General features: G+C 34.3%; 2 protein-coding genes and 1 long non-coding RNA gene across 3 annotated transcripts; 1 reads left to right on the top strand and 2 right to left on the bottom strand.

Annotated features, from left to right (window-relative positions):
* Positions 1-1,427: 1,427 nt before the first annotated feature.
* Positions 1,428-15,938, top strand: LOC108358214 (heat shock protein 23-like). The gene is made up of 2 exons (XM_017609417.1): positions 1,428-2,088; positions 15,895-15,938. The coding sequence occupies exon 1, from the start codon at positions 1,527-1,529 to the stop codon at positions 2,070-2,072; it is 546 nt and encodes a 181-aa protein (XP_017464906.1). The 5' UTR covers positions 1,428-1,526; the 3' UTR covers positions 2,073-2,088; positions 15,895-15,938.
* On the bottom strand, positions 9,045-9,275 carry LOC108358223 (uncharacterized). The gene is made up of 2 exons (XR_001846733.1): positions 9,177-9,275; positions 9,045-9,086 (listed from the first exon to the last, which is right to left on the bottom strand). It is a non-coding gene; the product is annotated as an uncharacterized LOC108358223 (long non-coding RNA).
* On the bottom strand, positions 11,141-13,358 carry LOC108358213 (heat shock protein 27). The gene is made up of 2 exons (XM_017609416.1): positions 12,482-13,358; positions 11,141-12,425 (listed from the first exon to the last, which is right to left on the bottom strand). Exon 2 carries the CDS (start codon positions 12,347-12,349, stop codon positions 11,768-11,770), a length of 582 nt encoding a protein of 193 aa, XP_017464905.1. The 5' UTR covers positions 12,350-12,425; positions 12,482-13,358; the 3' UTR covers positions 11,141-11,767.
* Positions 15,939-19,692: the final 3,754 nt, after the last annotated feature.

Genomic DNA, 19,692 nt, shown 5'->3' with positions numbered 1-19,692 from the left:
TGGGGGCTTTACCCCTACGGCAATTCAACACACGACACGATATTTTTATAAAGTTTTTATTACAAATAAAACGTTTTTTACTTCAGTACACACGAATTACTTCGATTTTTCACTTGAAAGTACACAATACGTTTGCACTTGTTTCTAAATAAAAAGTTTGTTTACGTATTGCCATAAATGTCAAAGTCGGCAAAACCAAAGTAGCGGTTTCGGGAATGCGCCACCTTCAGTTCATTTCACCATGGTACTTCATTGGATACAATTTGACTGGTCAGAATTGGACATTTGCTTGCATCGAAAATGTCGGCCTTCGACCAGTCCCCAAGGAACCGGCCTAGAGATAGACGAAAAGTACAGTTTGGCAGTGACAGGGCGGTGTTGTCTTGCAATTCAATACAAAAAAAAAATGTAAAGAACACCACCCTGTGAATGTCCCAAGCGCTTGGTCTGGCCTGGATGCAAAGTGAACATTTGAACACACATTTACATGCGTGGCTGTAACTCAGTGCGCAGAGATGCTTGCTACTATTTATTTCAGGAGGGTCCGGGTTCAAATGCCGTCAGAAGCAACATGGTTATAAAATGATAAAATTTATTTTTTTTTGTTTCCGAATTATGGAAAAGCATCTGCGAAGTGCAGAACGCAATCTTACTCCATCGACAAAAATCTCCAAAATTGGACTAGTCCAGTCAGTGTTGATTGGACGGGTCCTTTTCCAATGACACGCCAATGCTAAAAATGGCAGTTGAAACCATTGACAGGGGGATTATGAGGGACTAGTGCTGGGAACAATAGGGACTATCTGAGGGCTAACCTAGGGTGAGTCTGAATTGCTGCAGGGCATATAAGGACATACATATGTATGTATAGATGTGATTAAAATTATTTTGAACAAAAATGGCTGAAATATCACAATTCTACTTTCAATTTCATCACCAATGGTTAAATAATAATAATGTAAACAGAGACTTTCGCAATAATGCAAAATCTAGAATCATCTCTTCTATTCGCTTTGATTTTACTCTGCCCTCATTACTCTCTCTCACTCTCTTATTGCACTAAACCTTTGTCTGAACGAATTATCTACGCTTATCGCGAATTTTCTTTTCCGTATATCAGAGAAGACACTACTACAAATAAGCCGGCTTTAAATTTGAGAGTGGGTTAGAGCGTCCAATTCATTTTGCACGCAGTCGCGTTCTCATCGCTTCGCTCTCGCTTATTTACGTATACGCGATTCTTACGCTCTTTTAGTTTCTGCTAATCTCTGTCAATGCTAATTCTATATGACTCTTTCGCTCGTATTTAATTATTTTCTCCGGCATAGCTGAATTAGCCGAGACCGGAGAATGACAAATAAAGAGAGTGTAGAATGTTTTGGGGCTGCCGCAGTAGCAGAAAAGTATAAAAGCAACCAACTTTTTGGTTCAACTCCAATCAAAAGCTAAAAATTTAAGTGAAAATCGAACAACAAATTTTGTTGTATTCTCTTATTAAAAGCAAAGGAAATAAAATTTTAGTGACAATGCGCCCGCTTCCGACTTTATGGCGTATGGCTGAGGAAATGCAGCGTTTGGCATTTCCGCGACGATCTCCATTTTCTGCATTCTACGACGATTTCTTCAACAGTCACAATACCTATTTCCCATGGAATCGTTTAAGTCGATTACAACAGGAATTGGAAAACGATGTGGTACCAAAAGTGGGCAAGGATGGCTACCAAGTATCATTGGATGTAGCGCAATTTAAGCCAAATGAATTGACCGTCAAGGTGGTGGATAACAATGTAGTCGTAGAAGGAAAGTACGATGGACGTGAGGATGAGCATGGCTTCATTTCGAAGCATTTTGTTCGTAGTTTTAGTCTGCCACGAGGTTATAAAGCCGAACAGGCCATGTCGACGCTTTCATCTGATGGCATCTTAACGGTGAATGTTCCAAAGCCCGCTGGATTGGAGGATAAGACAGCAGAACGAGTTATTCCTATACATCAGACTGGTCCGGCACATTTGAATGTAAAAAATAATGCGCCAGTTGAGGATAAGAGTGCTGAAAAGAAGGATACAAATTAAGAAAAACTTGTCGCAAGTTACTATGTACATAAAAGTGTAAATTATTTAGACTGTTATTAGTTAAACGTATGTACATATGTAGATATTATGTAGGTACAATTATGTATGTATGTAGATATTCAATAAAAAATACTATATAAGAAAATAATGCCCACCAAACAATTTGTGTTGCCGGCAATAAGAAAACGTGTCGCCCTCGGAAACAAATTTATTGCCGGTAATATTGCCATCGAATCGATTTCCTATTACCGGTCGCTCTAAAACGTCCGCCGAAGGCAACTCGCCTGGGCGAGTCGTTTTCTTATTACCTGAATGAGTCCTTTTCTTATCGCTTCAGGCGATATTTGGAATAATTTTATTCTTCTTAATACTTCATTTATTTTTTTGTATACCAAATTGCAACTTACAATCGGAATTAATTCATTTTCTCGCTGTGAGACTTCCTATTTTTTCAATCTTATCCTTGGGCATAATTTAGATGCTTTTGGCCAATGCTATTGACGCCATATTCATAAGTTTCCGAATTTTTGAGAACTTTTTTATTCAAAATTGACATGAACGAAGTGGTGTTGCCGATTTGTCACCACAGAAATAAATCGGTGAGTCGCCAATTTGTTGCCATTGACGATTGTTGCCTATTTCTCATGTTTTGCATGGTGGGTAGTTTTGTATAAAATTAAAATTTTTGTTGGAAACTGGTTTTCCAAGCAATTATTTATATATATATGTACATACGTGATTTGTATGTATGTATGTAGATTGGTTGGTTGGCTGTAGTACTCACCGAGTGGCAGGAGCAGGATGTTCGGTTATTCTAATTTTTTCTGAAGAAAAAGGGCCCGAACGTGGTATTCGATATCGAACGCATCTCGAATCAAAATTTGCACCCCTATCGCGAGTGTCGACTAGTAGTAGATAATCGACTCTTATTCGAGTATCGCTTTTCCATGGTATTGTGCATGTGACATGCAGCATGTCGGTTTCTCGCGACTTCTGTGGGAAAGCCTGGGGGGATTTTGGCGATCCGGCCGACTGGCATGAAACGAGCGGCTGCTGCGTTGATGATCTTGCAGATTTTGCGCTCTGATACACGCGCTCATTATGGTAGGGGAAGAGCACTGAATTTGCGACCGGTGAATTCTATAAAACTGTCCCTATTTGTCTACCGGATGTAATAAAACCATTCGGTTGGTTCATCGCGACTACTATGGAGAATACAGTTTATCAGACCCCCCGCTGGCTAGTTATTTCTGGCGAGCCATTGCTGTCACCCGCGACCTTGGTCGGGGCATCGTCGTTCACAGTTCAATTGCTCAACGAGCATTGTACCCCGCGGGTAATTGCCCAGATTGGAGTGCCAGAGTTCGTGGTGAGCATTGAAGTCGCCTAGCACAACCCGGTTTATACCCTCGCACTTATGTTGGGGTGATATCCAGCTGATCAACTGGTGGATGGTGGTATGTACACATTGACGATCTCTAGCTCCGTATCCCCTGACCTGATGAACAAGCCTTGACATTCAATGAATGTATCGTTGGGATCAGTTCGGGGGGTAATGAGCCGGTATTGAGCCACTTTATGCAATATGAGGGCGATGTCGCCTCCAGCGCCATGGGGACGGTCTCTTCGGAGAACTTTGAACTCGTCCTGAATCTGGGGGGCTAGAGCCGGAATGGAGTTTGGTCTCCTGGATCGCTGCAGCGAGCAGCGTCTTAGGTGGCACCAGTTGTTGCATGCGTTGCACCTAACCGATGTCGTGTCTTATCAGGTTGATGCAGACGCTGCAGAACCATCTGTCCTGGGTGGATGTCGAGGTTGCGTGCTTGGAGTTGGTCCACTGGTTGATAGTTGGGCGGGCGATGGTTGTGTGGAGATACGGGTTTATTGTTGGTTGTTGCAGCACGTTGCAACAAAATTGTTGCTCCACTCCCTATGGTTCCGAAGCCCGGATCATGCCTTTAGATAGCACCAGTTGTGCACTTGTTGCCGCGGACTGAAGTTGAGGAGTGGTGTATGTTGCGGCGGCAAACACTACATATCCAGGGCACGGGATTTTGCTCTATGCCAGCGCGGACCCCTTTTCCCTTTCATCCCTTTGCATCCATTTTTCTATAGTTCCGAACCATTTCTAAAATATAAATATATCACTTTAGATATAGATTTCTAGTGAAAAAAAAAACTGAAAAAAATTAGTTTTTTAAAAGTACCACTTTTCGCCGATTTTGCACTGGTGTGGAGCTAGTACCTATCGGACTAGTTCCTTTTTGGCGATAAAGACCTAGTACGGAACTAAAAATTTGATTCACTAGTCCGCGGTTTCCCTGCAGGGGTACAGTAAAGTATTTAGATGGATATGTATCTGTTTTTGCTGCGACCTTTTTGATTTTAATCAAACAAGCCTTTTTAATGCCGGCTCGAGGTCAGGCTGTTTATTGTATTAAAACAAATGAAAATACGTTATTTTCCGTTGGGTCATGCTCCCATGGCAAAAAATTGGATGGTTGCTGCTGTGGTCATGGTCCTTGGTCGGAGTGTGCGCTCCGAGTCAATCCGGTAACGTAGAACCGACCATCTTGGGATTGATGTCAATTTAGTAGCTAGATATAAAGTATATCAGTAGGAATATTTGTGTGTGGGCTTTTCATATCTTAATATAAGCATTTGTAAGACGCCTTCTAACAAGTATTTCTGCTGGATTTAATCGTTTAAAAAATTAGGAAATATGCTATTTCGTATCCAAGTACATAATATTGCACTAGAAACCGGCTAAATTTTTGCTTTAATGTTAAAATATCAATAATGCTTCCATCACGAAGTTTACATGCAAATGAAAATGTAGCTATCACACTAGCAAATTGCTGGCAATAGATGGCAAGATATATGCTCTGATATATATTACTCTTGGAAAGCAATAAGCCCGGTCTCCATTGGCAAATTGTATTCTGACAAAAGTATCAAGATAGAAACTTTATCCTGTGGAGACGGCCAGTAACATCCGTTCACGGATTGGAAACCATACGAAACAAAATTACGTGACACGTTAGTCGTATAAGCTGAATGGGACAGGGAGTATATTCACGTATGTTATAATCCGAAAAATGTGTTTTTACGCGACGAGTAAAGCAGGGATCACACGATTTGTACATTTGTACAGAATTGTCCATTTTCAACCTCACAGAGTGGTGTTGTTTGGAAAGTTGAAAGTGACAGCTGAACTCATTCTCATTAAAAATTTCTAGACAACACCACTCTGTGACGGTCAAATGTAGAAATGTACAAATCGTGTGATCCCTGCTTAATACGATATCGTATGCGACGATTCGAGCCCAGGTAAAAGCCAGGGGAATAGAAAAAGAACCAAACAACAGAAATTTTTAAGCAAACAACACAAAACCGACTTCAATTCTCTTATACAAATTTAAGACTACCGTTAGATTCTTCATGAGTGATCGGATCTAAACCAAATTAGTATGGGGCACATCCTGTTCCTTCAAAAAAAGAATAAAGAATAGAAATCGGCTAACGTGGTCGGTTAAAACTATAATGCTGGATTTCAACTAGGCATTAAATGGCAAATGACAAAGTCGGGCATTAAAAATTACCGTGCCATTACATTAAAAAAAAAACAGTTATTATGTTCATTTCCACGTCGCAATTTTTCTAATGGCATAAATTTTTTGTCATTTAAATGGAAATTCGGCATAACTGTAAAAGTTGGTAATAAATAATTCTAATTAAAAAAATGTAAAGAAACCGAATTAAACCTCGACTGCTTGGGTTGGAGGTAGAGTAGAACGTTTCGAATTTGAAAAGTGTAAAAAGTCTTAGTACTGTTTTCTCATGTAGGTTGTAAAAGGAAGGGAATTACCTTACCTTTAAACACATTTTTTCAGAACAAAATTTGTGTTTAAAGGGCAGATAAATTTTAAAACCTACTTGAGGAAATGGCCTTTAAAATGTTTATTTTTAGCGCAAATTCTTGATTGTTAATTACAAAACTTGTTTTAATTAAAAAGTCGTAATCACGCCTATTGCGAGTGTCGATTAGTAGTAGATAAATAAACCACAATTTGTCGATTATCGATTATCAATGGTATTTTGAATGTCGTTTTCTCGTTCAATAGGTGAGTGTGAATAGGTTTTAGGTGCTCATCCTTCTACAAACAAACAGTTGTAGAAGAATGATGAGAAAGATCGAAAATAACAATACCATGGCAAGCCGATAATCGAATAATAAGCATTTATCTACTACTAGTCGACACTCGCAATAGGGATAAATATTATTGGCAATTTCATCTCTAATTCTTTGTGCTTCGCTTTGCAAGATAATCTATCTACATACTTCGCTGTCTAATTCGCTATCGTTTTCTTCAACTTCTTCATAGTCAAATTCAAGACTGTAATACCAAGTTCTGACCGACATCGAAAACATGTTTTCGTTGCTAAAACTGGTTTTCGACCAAAACTTGTTTTCGCTGGAAATTACTTAAAATTTCACGTTCTACTCTTTCCAATCGGTGTCTGGACTAACTTTTTTCGATTATTTGTCGAAGTGGAAGTCATATTTTATCCTCTTTGATATTGTTAATTACAATACAATACAATTAAATTACAATAAGAATGAAGGAAAAAGGTTGTTAATGAGATGAAAATGAGAGAAAAGTATTTTTTTTGTAGCAAAACTTTAAACAAAGGATGTGAGAGATGTCAACGAAAACATTAACAACCGGTGTGAACAGCCTTCAGCCCACAATCCCAAAACTCGTTTTCAAAGTTTTTTCGTTGTCGGCCAGAACATGGTATAATGGCGACAAATGTTATGCAGGGCAACACATAAGTGTATTATTTATTTTCACAGACTTTATTGGTATGTACTGCAATCTTCCTAGTAAACACCGCAAAACGACTTTTGAGAACTAAAATTGTTCCTTCTTTTACGTGTCGAAGCATGTGGATCTGGATTTCTATGCGGTGTTAACAATAACCCAATAACCACAAATTGCGATCGCCAGTTGAGTTCCTTATCTCCCAGAAATAGGTAGAAGTAAGTTGCGTTCGATAACAAAATTAGCCAACACCAGCCAACCAGCTGACTTTGTTTATGTTTTATTTGTAAACAAACTGAAATTCATGTTGCCTCCATAGAGAAAAAAGGAAAGTACATAGAGAAAAAAGGAAAGTTGCCAGTACAAAATGAACGCTTCCCTTGCATCAAAATGAACGCTTCTCTTGCATCAAAATGAACACTTGCACTCTCAATTTTTGTGTGTTGGATAATTTTTTGTCGTTATCGAACGCCATCCAGTAAAAATTTGGAAAAACTATTACAAATTTTTGACTTGTCAAACGCACCTGTAGTCAGATTTAGTCCGAAAAGCGTTTCTTAACTTGAAAATGACAGCATAAATAAGAGAGCAACTATTACTCTGGTCCCTTTTATGAGTTGTATTCGATCTTCGACTGTAGTCGAAAGTGCTGATCGGACCAATTTTCATTTGGTATTCGATGAAGAACAGCGCTATTGTGAATTTCGCTTATTAAGGTTTACAAATGGAGCAGACTAAACAATGCGCTTATACATATATATTTACATATGTAAATTTGTGCAAATTGAAATTAATCAAAAAATGAAAGCGAGCTTATAAAAACTTCGTAATAATGAGTACTCTCCAAATTTCGTTGACATATCTTAACTTTTTCTCGACTTATCGTGTACACGGACAGGCGGACAGACAGACATGGTTTAATCGATCTGAGCATTTATGTATATATTTGCATATATCTATATCGATTCGTTTTGGCTGTTGCAACGTAATAAAATACGCGGGACTATCAGCTGTACATACAAAAAAATTACCAGTTGCTTATAAATACCCAAATACCACAAAAATGTACAAAGGGAGTACTCAACGATCAATCGTACGATGCTCCCAAGTTCTACTGGGTATATACATACCACTAATACATCTGTACCGTAATAAATTCATTTATTTTTGGTTAAGGAAAAATGCCAAAAAATAGTATGACCTTGCTTTTAACACTTTTTTCGATGCAAATAAATGCAACATTTGCATTTGTAAGCAGAAATTACCGGCAGGAAAAGCAACTGCTAAACAATAATCTGATTTTGGATATTCTAATCCAGCAAAAAAGTTTTCTTTAAATTTCTTTTGGATTATTGGCTTTGAAGTCCGAGGGAAACGACTTGCCCTTATCTCTCGGGATCGAATTCCGTAGAGATGATTTTCCATTGAAACCCGACTGAAGGCTAAAGTACCAGAATTATAAAAACTAGAAAAAGTTATTTATAAAAGCCACTCTTATTTACATGCATTCGTATGTATGTACATACAGTAACGAGCATAAATGGTGGAATGATGATTACTTTTGAAATTTCATAATGGTTTTAAAATTAAATTTTATATTTTTACTTTTTTAAATTCTCATCGGCTTTTTGTAATTTCTTTTGGGAACGGCCTTCAGCATTTACTTCCACGAAATAATCGAGTATATGTATGTATTTGCAAAAACTACAATTGACCCTTCAGCTGAAATAAAATGTTAAAAATTAAGGCGAGTTCTTAGCTGCTTCAATCTTGCACTTTATCACTAAAATTGCATGGGCTATACCTGCACTTTTAATCAGAATCTTAAGAAAAATTTTGATATGCAGTCTTGTAGCTCATTAAATTCTAGTCTAAAATAATTTTCATTTAAAAAAAAATAAAATTTTTTTGTAGAAATCAAAAAAAAATCAACTAATTTTCATTTAAATTTCAAATTTATTTACTCAGAAGTGTTACGATTTTTTGGAGTATGAAGCTTTATAGCAGATTTAATTTTAGCGTGATAATGTGCAAATTTAAAGAGCCTTAAAACCTTTGATTCTTTTTGTCGCATTTGCTGCCATATAACGAATAAATACAATTTATTTTTATATAAAATAAAACCGAAGCAACGGAAATTTTTAGCCACTTGAAACTTGCACGTTATTGCAATAAAATTGAAAGGACTCTAAATCTATATACTCAAAAACNAAACCGAAGCAACGGAAATTTTTAGCCACTTGAAACTTGCACGTTATTGCAATAAAATTGAAAGGACTCTAAATCTATATACTCAAAAACTTCTGAGAAAATAATTTTGACATTTGGATGAACATTTTTAGATTTTTTTAGTTTTCTACAAAGTCTTAAATTTGGGTTTATATGGATTTCTTCAGAGTATGAATTTTTTTTAATGAAAATTCTTAAAAATAAATAAACATAAGTAGAAAACAATATAACTTTGAAATGAGGTGCTCTTGATATGACTGCATGTACATTAGGGTGGTCCAAAAACAGTAAAGTCGAAATTGTAATGCGTTCATTCCCTAGGATTGTTCTATCTAGAAAAAAAGTGTACCCCTATTTTTTATTTTAATATCAAAAAATATTTAGAGGTCGCTCAAAGCGCTCAAAGTTTTCCATGTGCATGGAAATAAAAACAAATTTTCATAGAAATGGTATAGAATTCTTGAAAATCAATAATTTTCGATCGGAAAACTCTGGTTCTCCTCAGGAGACTTCCAATAATAATACGGAATTATTTATTTAACCATTTTTTTATACTAAAGATTATTTATCCCCCTACTGCATTTTTCGGGGTGTTTGTGGGTTTTTGGCGGACCTACAAATTATAGTTGCGATGAAAAAGTGGTTAAATAAACAATTGGGTATTATTATTGGGAATCCTGCAGACGAAAAGAAAAATATTAGTTTTTTTGGAAAGTTGAAGTGGAAGTTGGAAAACTTTGGGCGCTTTGAGCAACCTCTAAATATGTTTTGATTTCAAAAAAAAAAACAAATAGGGGTATATTTTTTTCGGTATAGAATCCTAGGAGGTGAGAGCATAAAGATTCCGACTTTACTATTTCACATGCATTTTCGGATCACCCTAATGTGCATATATGTTTCTCGTATTTATAAATAGATTCTCTCGATAGTAATATCGATAGTATCGATAATTGAAAACTGTCCCCACTATCGATAGTTTTTGAAAACTATCAAAGCGCTCGATGTCGATGTCGGTTTTAGCGAAACTTCTCTCTTTACATCTCTTAACATTACATTCATTTTTTTTCATCCAAGAAAATTCACAAAATATTCGGCAAACAAAAATTTTTTAGTTATTGAAATTTTTAGAAACTATAAGCTTACACTTAGTAAAATTTACTTACATAGTAAAATTTAATACGCTATAAAACCGCGCACACAAAATTTTTATAGAAATTGGAATTAAAAACCTTGAAATTTTAATGATTTTGTAGTTTTTTATGTTTTGTACAACTTTTATAAAAAATTAGTAGACACTAAACAAACAAAAAAATAGTCAAAACTGCTAAAAATGTTGTGGTGCTATTATTTTGACCAGTACTTTATTCGTTTTCTTATAATATGGTTAAACGTTAATAATTTCCGTTGTCCGGATTTTGATATGCGCCTCCGTATTTGATCTCAGTTGAACTTTTATAAGTATGACTTGTCAATTTAAACGAATATCTTTTGTTTTGTTTGTTTTGTAGTATTAGAAATGTGTTATTATAGACCATTTCACTTCTTTGCACTTCAAAAGGGACAAACATATGTATGTATATATAATTCAGACGCATAAATTAACAAGTTTTTTTTTATAATTATAGAAAGTTATTTTTGATGCAATCAAATTTAAAAAAATTTATATAATCTCTTTAATTTACAAAGTAATTTATAAATTGATTGATTATTTAATTTTCGATCAATTTAGCATTTCAATTCATTTTCAATTTTGGTGAAAATTTGCAGCCTTTTTATAATATTAGTACAAAGTTTGAAATTATCTGTTATGGTTATTTATGGCCTTATAACAATTATATTCAAAAAATTTTTATTGACCCTGAGGCCGTTTAAAACTATTGTGGAAAAGCAACAATTTGAAAAAATGGTAGAAGTGATAGCTATTAAAAACGGCCTCAAGCTTTACTTTTTATTCTGTGTTCGTATGGAACAGTAGCTTAGTAGTACGATTGCGAATGACTCACGGTCGCCGAGCCATTGAAGAACTTTTGGCAAATAAACGTGCAGAAATAGTTCCCATACTAGCAAGTCCATATTCTTATTATGTCTCATCAAAAAATTCCTTGTCGTTTAAAGAATAAAGCGAATGCAGTATTACTCGTATACTAAAGCCAGCCTTTTGACTACGCTACTGTTCCATACGAACACAGAATTATAACACAATTCCCTGATCTTTGGAAACATCCCTCGTACATTGTACAAACGATGGTCTGATATAGGCTTTAGATGAGCCATCGCACCAGTTCGAAACATTCTGCTTTTCTTGTAGGGATATATGTATGTATTGCAAATGTGTACATATTTGTGCATACTTAATTAAAAATATACCACCGTTCAACATGCATAAAGAACACACACATAAGACACATATAAAAGTACGTAAATAAACTTTTATGACTCATTTATTTTGCATTTGTACTTAGTAGAATTTTCAAACTGTTTGTTTACATATATATCTAGTATTAAATCTATTTTTTGACTTTTGGTGCACGTTGAATCAAAGTGCACTCACATCTCGCATTATATAAATATATATATTTTTTTTTCACAATTAATTGCAATAATGCACATCCATAAATAGTCTTCTTTTATTAGATTTTCTCATTTCCAGGGCAACGCCAATTTACCTGTTTCATGCACTCGTACCAAACGCTCATTCGGGGTATAGTACTTTGTAGGTGGCGGAGGTGGAGCTTTGATTGTCAATATACCATCTGATGATAGATTGGAAATCACATCGTTGGCATTGAATCCTCGCGGCAGTAAATATTTTCGAATGAAATGTCGTTCGACCAGTCCATTTCCGTCGTTTCGCTTCTCGTGGTTTCCCTGCACAATCACATAGTCATCGGTGGTTTTCACCACGATTTCATGCGGTTTAAATTGGCGCACATCGATGTCCACCTGAAACCCCTTTTCATCTACGTGCACTCGCTCACCAGCATAGTAGTTATCCCAACGCATCGGATATCTCCAATCTAGTAACGATGACTGTATTAGCTGATTGCGAACCCGACGTGTAACCAGGTCATCTAGTGGACGAAGCAGGCGATCGGAAGAGGGCCACCACAATCTTGTATCATCCCAGAGATAGGGGTAGAGTTGAAAATCGTACGGTGAATAGTAACGCGGTCGATCGAGTTCACGCGCGAAACCGTCATAAGTGGTCGGCACGAGTGTCATTTTTGTTTATAAATACGTAATTTTGTTTATAATAGAATTTGATTGAACTAAATTTTGAATGGAATAGTTGTTAGACCTACGGCGAGAGTGGATTTTATGAAAAACTTGCTAGTGAAATTGCGCCTTTTATACCTTTAGGTTGGCGCCGTTCTATTACACCTTGTGTCGACGTCATTGCAACTGCAGTGGTTGTCGTCATGTGGGCCTGTCGGAAATTTGTTTGCAAATTGTGCGCTTACTTTGAGGAAGTTTTTATGATCACTGATTATTCAGATATTATTCCTTTATGGAGGCAGTAGAGGTCTGCACGATTATATAAAAAGGCAACATGTTAATAATCGGCGAGTACAGGCTACTAAACGGTAAATTTTGCGGCATCATCATGTTAGCATCATGTTATGACATGACTAGTTACTAGGCAGCTTAAACCATGAAATTCTGCGACTTTTTCACTTACCGATCATGCACTGTGAAAATCATTATGATCGGCGCTTTGTATGGTATATGTATCTGCCATGCGACTGATTGTTTAGATATGGATTTTTGATATACATACAAATATGTATATAAAACTCTTCTATCTCAGTAGATAAGGTCAAAAATTTGATTCCCCTATTTAGTTGCCATAAATTAAAAGTTCACAATGAAAATCAATTTATTTTAATGTGTTGCTCCCAAACAACTGAATAAAAATGCAGTTATAGGCTGAAGTTAACTTTTCTGGTGTTCATGAAAGGTATGCGGCTTTTTTAATGTTAAATTCAGAGGCCTTGGGGTCATTATTTACAAATCGTACACATTTTGTGACTCTAATAATTTAGATTCGGCTAAAACTTTTTTATTAGTTGTATGCACTTAAAGGTGAAAAGGTGACAAGCAGTGTTGCCAGGTCTTCGGCATGAGAAAACGTCCCTCTTGGTCTGAAAAAACGTCATTTCCTACCCAAAAACGTATTTTCCCTGTATGCACACGGAATTGTTCTTATTAAACTTTTGTTGTATACAAAGGTACATATGTACGTAAGGTATATTAAAATGTCATTTCGACAGAGCACATTTAAAATTCATTGGTGGTATTTACCAAAGTGAGCAAGTGGCCTGGCATTCTGGCAAAACAGCAGATGAGCTCAAGCAACGACTGTTGACAACAATTTGGTGAATACCACTATTGTAAACTGGTTTGAGATCGTTAATATAAAAATCATTTTATACATACACTTGTGATCAGCTGATTAAGTCATCAACATTTTGATCGATTTTGGCTGTTTTTCTTTTGTTTATTTAATGTTTATTATTTTTTCATAAAAGCCCAGGTCATTATATAACTAAACAAAATATAAATCCACATTTCAAACTTTGTGAAAAAATTAGCTGGATTTTCAAGTTTTTATTCCGATTTTTTGAATTTTTTTCAGTATGCTAAAGAATTAAGTTGATTTTTAATGTTTTTTTTTTCTTGTAGACATTTGGTTAGGTGGTCGGTTGTCGAAAATGCTAAACTACGTTTTGCTAAGAAGGAACATAGTGCTTTTGAGAGCGTGCGTGTTGCAATAGATCGGCTCTACCTGATTTGACTTTTAATATGCAATTGCAAACATAAGCCTTGTAACCTCAAGTGTTTACACAGCCAGCCTTTGAATGCGGGATCCTTAGTCCAAGAATAAAAAAAAGCGCGTACGCTTGGTTTGCATCATATTAAAGTCATATGTGCCCAAAGAATAAATATCTTTTGAGGCACCTACTGCAAAAAACAAAGCTTGTACAGATTTATTAAGAAATTAATTCAAAATCAGTTGTACTTACAAGATTTAGTAACAAATTTGCCGAAAGAGTGAGCGTAAGTACTTACTCTACAAGCAAATAGAACGCTATACATTGAATGCACTGTACATAGATAAAAATTACTGGGAAGTTAAAAAACGACATTTTTTACACAAAAAAGGTCCAAACGTCAACAGGATAAAAAAACGTCCAAATGACGTTAAAAACATCAACCTGGCAACGCTGGTGACAAGTCCATTTTTTGAAATTTTTCAGGAGAGACGAAAAATATATGTAGTTTCGCATAATAATAATAATAAAAATAATAATAATCCCAACAGTTTTGCCCTCCGTTCCTGCCACAGTTGCCAACCGTCCCGTTTTCAGCGGGACTGTCCCGGATTTTCGAGCTATGTCCCGGTCCCGGTACAACACATGCCGGGACGCAAATTGTCCTGGTTTTGGCAAGAAAAAATGTTATACATCTCGTTGTAAAAAAATTAGAACTTTTAAAATATGTACAATTAAGGTAGTCAAATTGTTCAGAAGACAGTTTTTCGACAAATCGAATGGAATTTTCTGTTTCTCTAGATAATTCTAAGAGAAAATGTAGAAGAAACTATAAGTCGGAAATTAGTGTCTAGCCTGCGCATTTTTTAAAGAAAAATTTACTTGTTTTCAAAATTTTATTTTTTCGTTATATGCCGGTTTAACAAAGTGTTCACCCTTTGTAATAGATACAAAATGCCTATATTTTAGGTTATAACATTTTCAATTGGCTAATATTTTTTCCGTCCAAAATCCATGTCGAAATTATAAACGCACCACATATTTACAAGTTTTAACAATATATTTTCTTATCACCGTTAGTTTGGGTGACATTCCTTAAGTTTTACTATGATATTTCTGGTAGGCATAAACGCCCTTGTTGGTATCATTCGAGAGATATAGGTTTCAATTGAGCCTTTTGTCCAGAGTTACTCCTAGATACTTCGCCTCTTCTGAAAACTATATTTCTGTCACTGCCAAGGTGGGTCTAGTCAATTTGACTTTCCTTCTTTTGGCAAATGCAGGCACCGTAAATTACAGTTACTTTTTTTCAACAGCTAATCTTTATATATTTTTAAGTCGAAAATAAAAGTCCTTTCCTAATAATAAACAACCCGCTTATCCAAATTAAGCAATTCTGTATTAACTGAAAGAGGACTAAAATAGCTATAAAACTGGAATATTTAAAGCCAGCTATTGAAAAATATTTAAATAAAAAATTTTTTTTAAGTAATTACCACAGAACAAACCTTTGGTCAGGTATATGCATTTCTTTTGTATTAAATTATAAAAAAATATAAATATAAGTGGTAGCCTTCGATGGTTATTTCTGTTTAAGAGCTATATAAGTCCTCTTTTATTTGGTACCAACTTTGTTAAATTTGTATAAGCGGTTTGTTTACTATCCGGAAAGATTTTTATTTCGATCTTAAAAAATATCTGGCCAAGTTTAAAAAAATAACTGCTATTTACGGTCCCTGGGTAAATGGGACAAAGGAGGACTTTAGTGGTTTTATTGACAAGTCCTTTTTCTTTAGTACATATGTATGTATGTAGTTTGTCACAACCTTGTGGTTCAGTGCAATTTAAATTAACTTGCGCGTAAAGTATATATGCATGTTCATATTATATATTGGAAGTAATAAGGGTATACGTTTGTACTTACGAATCAGGTATATTTACATGTTTTCCGTAGTCGTTATACGAACGCTTCTGTGAAATATTCGTATAAAAAAGGTTGCTAAAATGTTTAGAGATACATATTTTATATTTTTCGCTAATAAATATTGTTGTCGTGGAACCCTACCGAAATCCAATCTAGCCTACCAACCTCCCTAATGGAAACAAATCTACCAGTTTTAGTAAAAGAAGCCTATGTGTGGCAACACTGGTGATCAGTAATCATTATCATTAAAAATTTACTGATTACTGGTATCTTCGGTGCAATTAATATAACTGCAGTGTGCCCATCTATGACAGGATGGTAAAATCTACCAAATTTTTTATTTTTTTTTATAATTTGGTTTGTTCTGCTATCTTCAATTGTATAAGTATACTTGTATACGCACATTTCCTGTAAAAAGTCAACCAAGATCGAAAAAATAAACATGTTTTTATTTTTTTTTATAAATCTTTTTAGATAATCGAAAGTTTTGATGAAATTTGTTGAGTTTTAAAATTGTCTATGCAAAGTTTTTTACTGTGGTTTTTGTTGTAATAATGAGTACATTTTTCATAAAAAATTTACGAAAAAAATAACATGAAAAATATTGTGAATATAAAAAAATTGCTGCATGTAAATATATGTAAATCTACCACATTATTTTGGAATCTATCACAAATTTTCAGGCTAATCTACCACTAAAATATTGGTTTTGGTCCGAACACTGGCCAGCATATCCCCTACAACCAATGTTACCAAATTCACAGTTTTAACTGAATATTACAGTTTTTTAGACAAGCTTACAATTTGATTAAATTTCCTTCTTTTTTTCTAAAGTTTACTGTCTTCTGAAAAGTAAATCTGGCAACATCGCCTACAATTGCAACGGCGTTTGGACAACCCATTGTAAAATGAATGAAGTTAAAAATCCAAAAGGGACTTTAGCTAATCGGTTTCAAGACGCAGAGTATCAAAATGTGTATTAAAAATCAATAAAATTTATTGTAGCTCTATATCTATAAGGGGCCGAAAATAGTTTTCTATTAAAAACAGAATTTTGTATAGTATATGAACATATCTATATTGTAAAATGTAAAATATATAAGCACTCGAAAAAGAAAACAGGGAAATCGGTTTCTCCTGAATTTAACTTACGTCGAATAACTTGGCTTCATGAATTAGTATACATATTTAATGTATGTACACTAGCCTGCACCACTCCCCATATAAAAAAAGTAAGTGCGCCTGGGCCACACTGGAGAAGTGAAACTTTCGTACATACGCACGTACATACATACATCTGCTTTTGCTTAAGGTTATATTTTTGATCTTTTTTCTATCTACGGGTATATTCCTACCTCTAGCCCTGTTCGTTCTACTTACATTTATGTTATTCTGTTTTCCTTTGTCATCATTTATCTCTATCGCTAACAAAATCGATAGTAATATCGAACAAAATATCGATCACAAAACCGATAAAAATATCGATAACAAAATCCATGACAAATTCGACGAAAATTTCGATAGCAAAATCGACAATAATTTTAGTAACAAAATCAATTAGAAAATGGATAAAAATATCGATTACAAAATCTATAAATAAACGATATCAAAATCGATAACAAAAATCGATTAGTAAATTAATAAAAGTATCGATAACAAAATCGGCAAAAATATCGATTATTACATGGGTAAGTTTCGAAACTATCGATAGAAAAATCTACAAAAATATCGATAACAAAACCGATAAACATATCGATTATTATATCGAAAAGTCACAAAATCGATAAAAATATCGATTACAAATCGATAACAAAGTCGACAAAATATCGATAAAAAAATTTATGAATATCGATAAAAAATCTATAAATATCGATAACAGAATCGAAATATATCGATAATAAAATCGATGAATATCGATAATACAATCGAAAATATCGATAACAAAATCGATAAAAATATCGCTAGCAAATTACTTAAAAATATCGATTACAAGACCGATTAAAACATGGATAACAAAATTGATAAAAATGTCGATTGTTATATCGATGAGTTCCGAAAATATCGATGGCAAAATCGATAACAATATCGATAAAAATTTTGATAACAAAATCGATAAAGATATCGATAACAAAACCAATAATAATAGCGATTATTTTATCGATAAGTCTAGAGAATACCGAAAATCTCTAAAATCCCAAAATAGTTCCCAGATTGAGTCCCTGTGTCTCTCTATATCCTTTCTTCTTTTATTACCTTTATCTTAATTTTTCTACCCCTATATTCATCTTTACTTTTATCTCATCCTCATCTTTGCTTTTACTTTTATGTTTATCATTTTCTTCATCTACATATTCCCCCTCGCCTTTGCTCTTATATATAAGTGCGGTGTTTAAATTTACCTTGGTCTTCATTTCTGCCTTAATCTTTACGCATCTTTGCTTTTGTTTTTATTTTTACCTTTGCGCTTATCCTTTTCTTTATCTATTACTTACTCACCTTAACTTTCATTCTTGTATTGGTCTTTTTCTAAGTGTTATTCTGTAACTTTTTTATTGGCAAATTTTTGGTAAATTAATACCATATGCATACACACAAGAAGCACTTGTTTCAGCCACCAACCATTTCCGTTGCACCATTTCCGTGTTTAATTTCCGTTGAATTAGCCAATTTACTCCTAACCAATCAATCGCCGCTAAAGAAGTTTCACTTCAAAAAATTGGTACTGTTTTTCCATTGGAATTATAAAATCTATTATATTTTAAGACGTCCACCAAAATACTTCGGAAAAATAGTAAGATTTAAACGAGCTGGACCTATTTGAAAACACCTCCAAAAATATAGTTTTTTATGAATAAATAGTTTCTTAAAGATGGTTGAAAAAATCCCCTCAAATGACAAAACGGTTTAAGCTTAAAAAATTTACATAATATTAAAAAAAAATAGAAAAAATTTTGAACGGAATCTAAATAATGGGCTTTTTGATGCTGCTTTTCAACCTTTTCAAAAAAGATTAGTATAAGAAAAAATTGAGTAACTGAACCAAAACTCCTCCGATTTATACTTGTGAGAAATCGCTGGAAAGGTAATTTCTGGCCCTTTTTATTTCTTACCTAATAAACTTATTCAAAGGATAAAAGAGAAAGGTAGGATGAGCGAACTTAATTCAAAATAGAATTATTGGTATTGAAAAAAGAATTGGGACACGAATGATTTTTTTTGCACATAAATAAAAATAGTGGGAAATACCTTTCTACCGAGATCCCATAAGTCTAAATCAGAATAGTTTTGTCCCAGTTATTTAAGCTTTTCGTAAATCAATCTTTGAAAAAAGTAAAAAACAGCATCAAAAATCCCATTATTGCGATTCCGTTGAAAAGGTTGTTAAATATTTTTATGCAGATTTTTTAAGCCTAATCTGTTTTGTCATCTGAGGGGACTTTTTTCAAAAAGTTCTTTAAGAAACTGTTTTTATTCATAAAAACTACATTTTTGGAGGTATCTTCAAATCGGTGCAGCTCGCTTAAATCTTAATATTTTTCCGAAATATTTTGGTACAGTCCTTAAAATATAATCAATTTTGTAATTCTAATGTACATACATATGTACATATTTTTCGTTTCAGTTAAATTACGGATTTGGCACGAAACGAGCGTGAATGACTCATAATGGCACAAATCTAAGAATACGTAATTTACTTAAAGGCATTTTGCCATCAAACGGGGAAGCTATATTTATTATTAACCCTTCTATGTTCGAAGTAATTTTATGACATGTTATAAAATTTAAAAACTCTACGATTTCTAGTTTGATCGTTATAAAATCTAGCTCAGATATTTTTTACAAAAATATTTTAGTCAAAAATAAAAACG

The sequence above is a fragment of the Rhagoletis zephyria genome, unplaced genomic scaffold (genome assembly GCF_001687245.7).
Source record: "Rhagoletis zephyria isolate East Lansing unplaced genomic scaffold, Rhagoletis_zephyria_1.1 Rzeph_scaffold_00223, whole genome shotgun sequence".
Lineage (NCBI taxonomy): Eukaryota > Metazoa > Arthropoda > Insecta > Diptera > Tephritidae > Rhagoletis > Rhagoletis zephyria.
The sequence above is the reverse complement of the archived record's forward strand: the minus strand, read 5'-3'. Positions and strand labels throughout refer to the sequence as shown.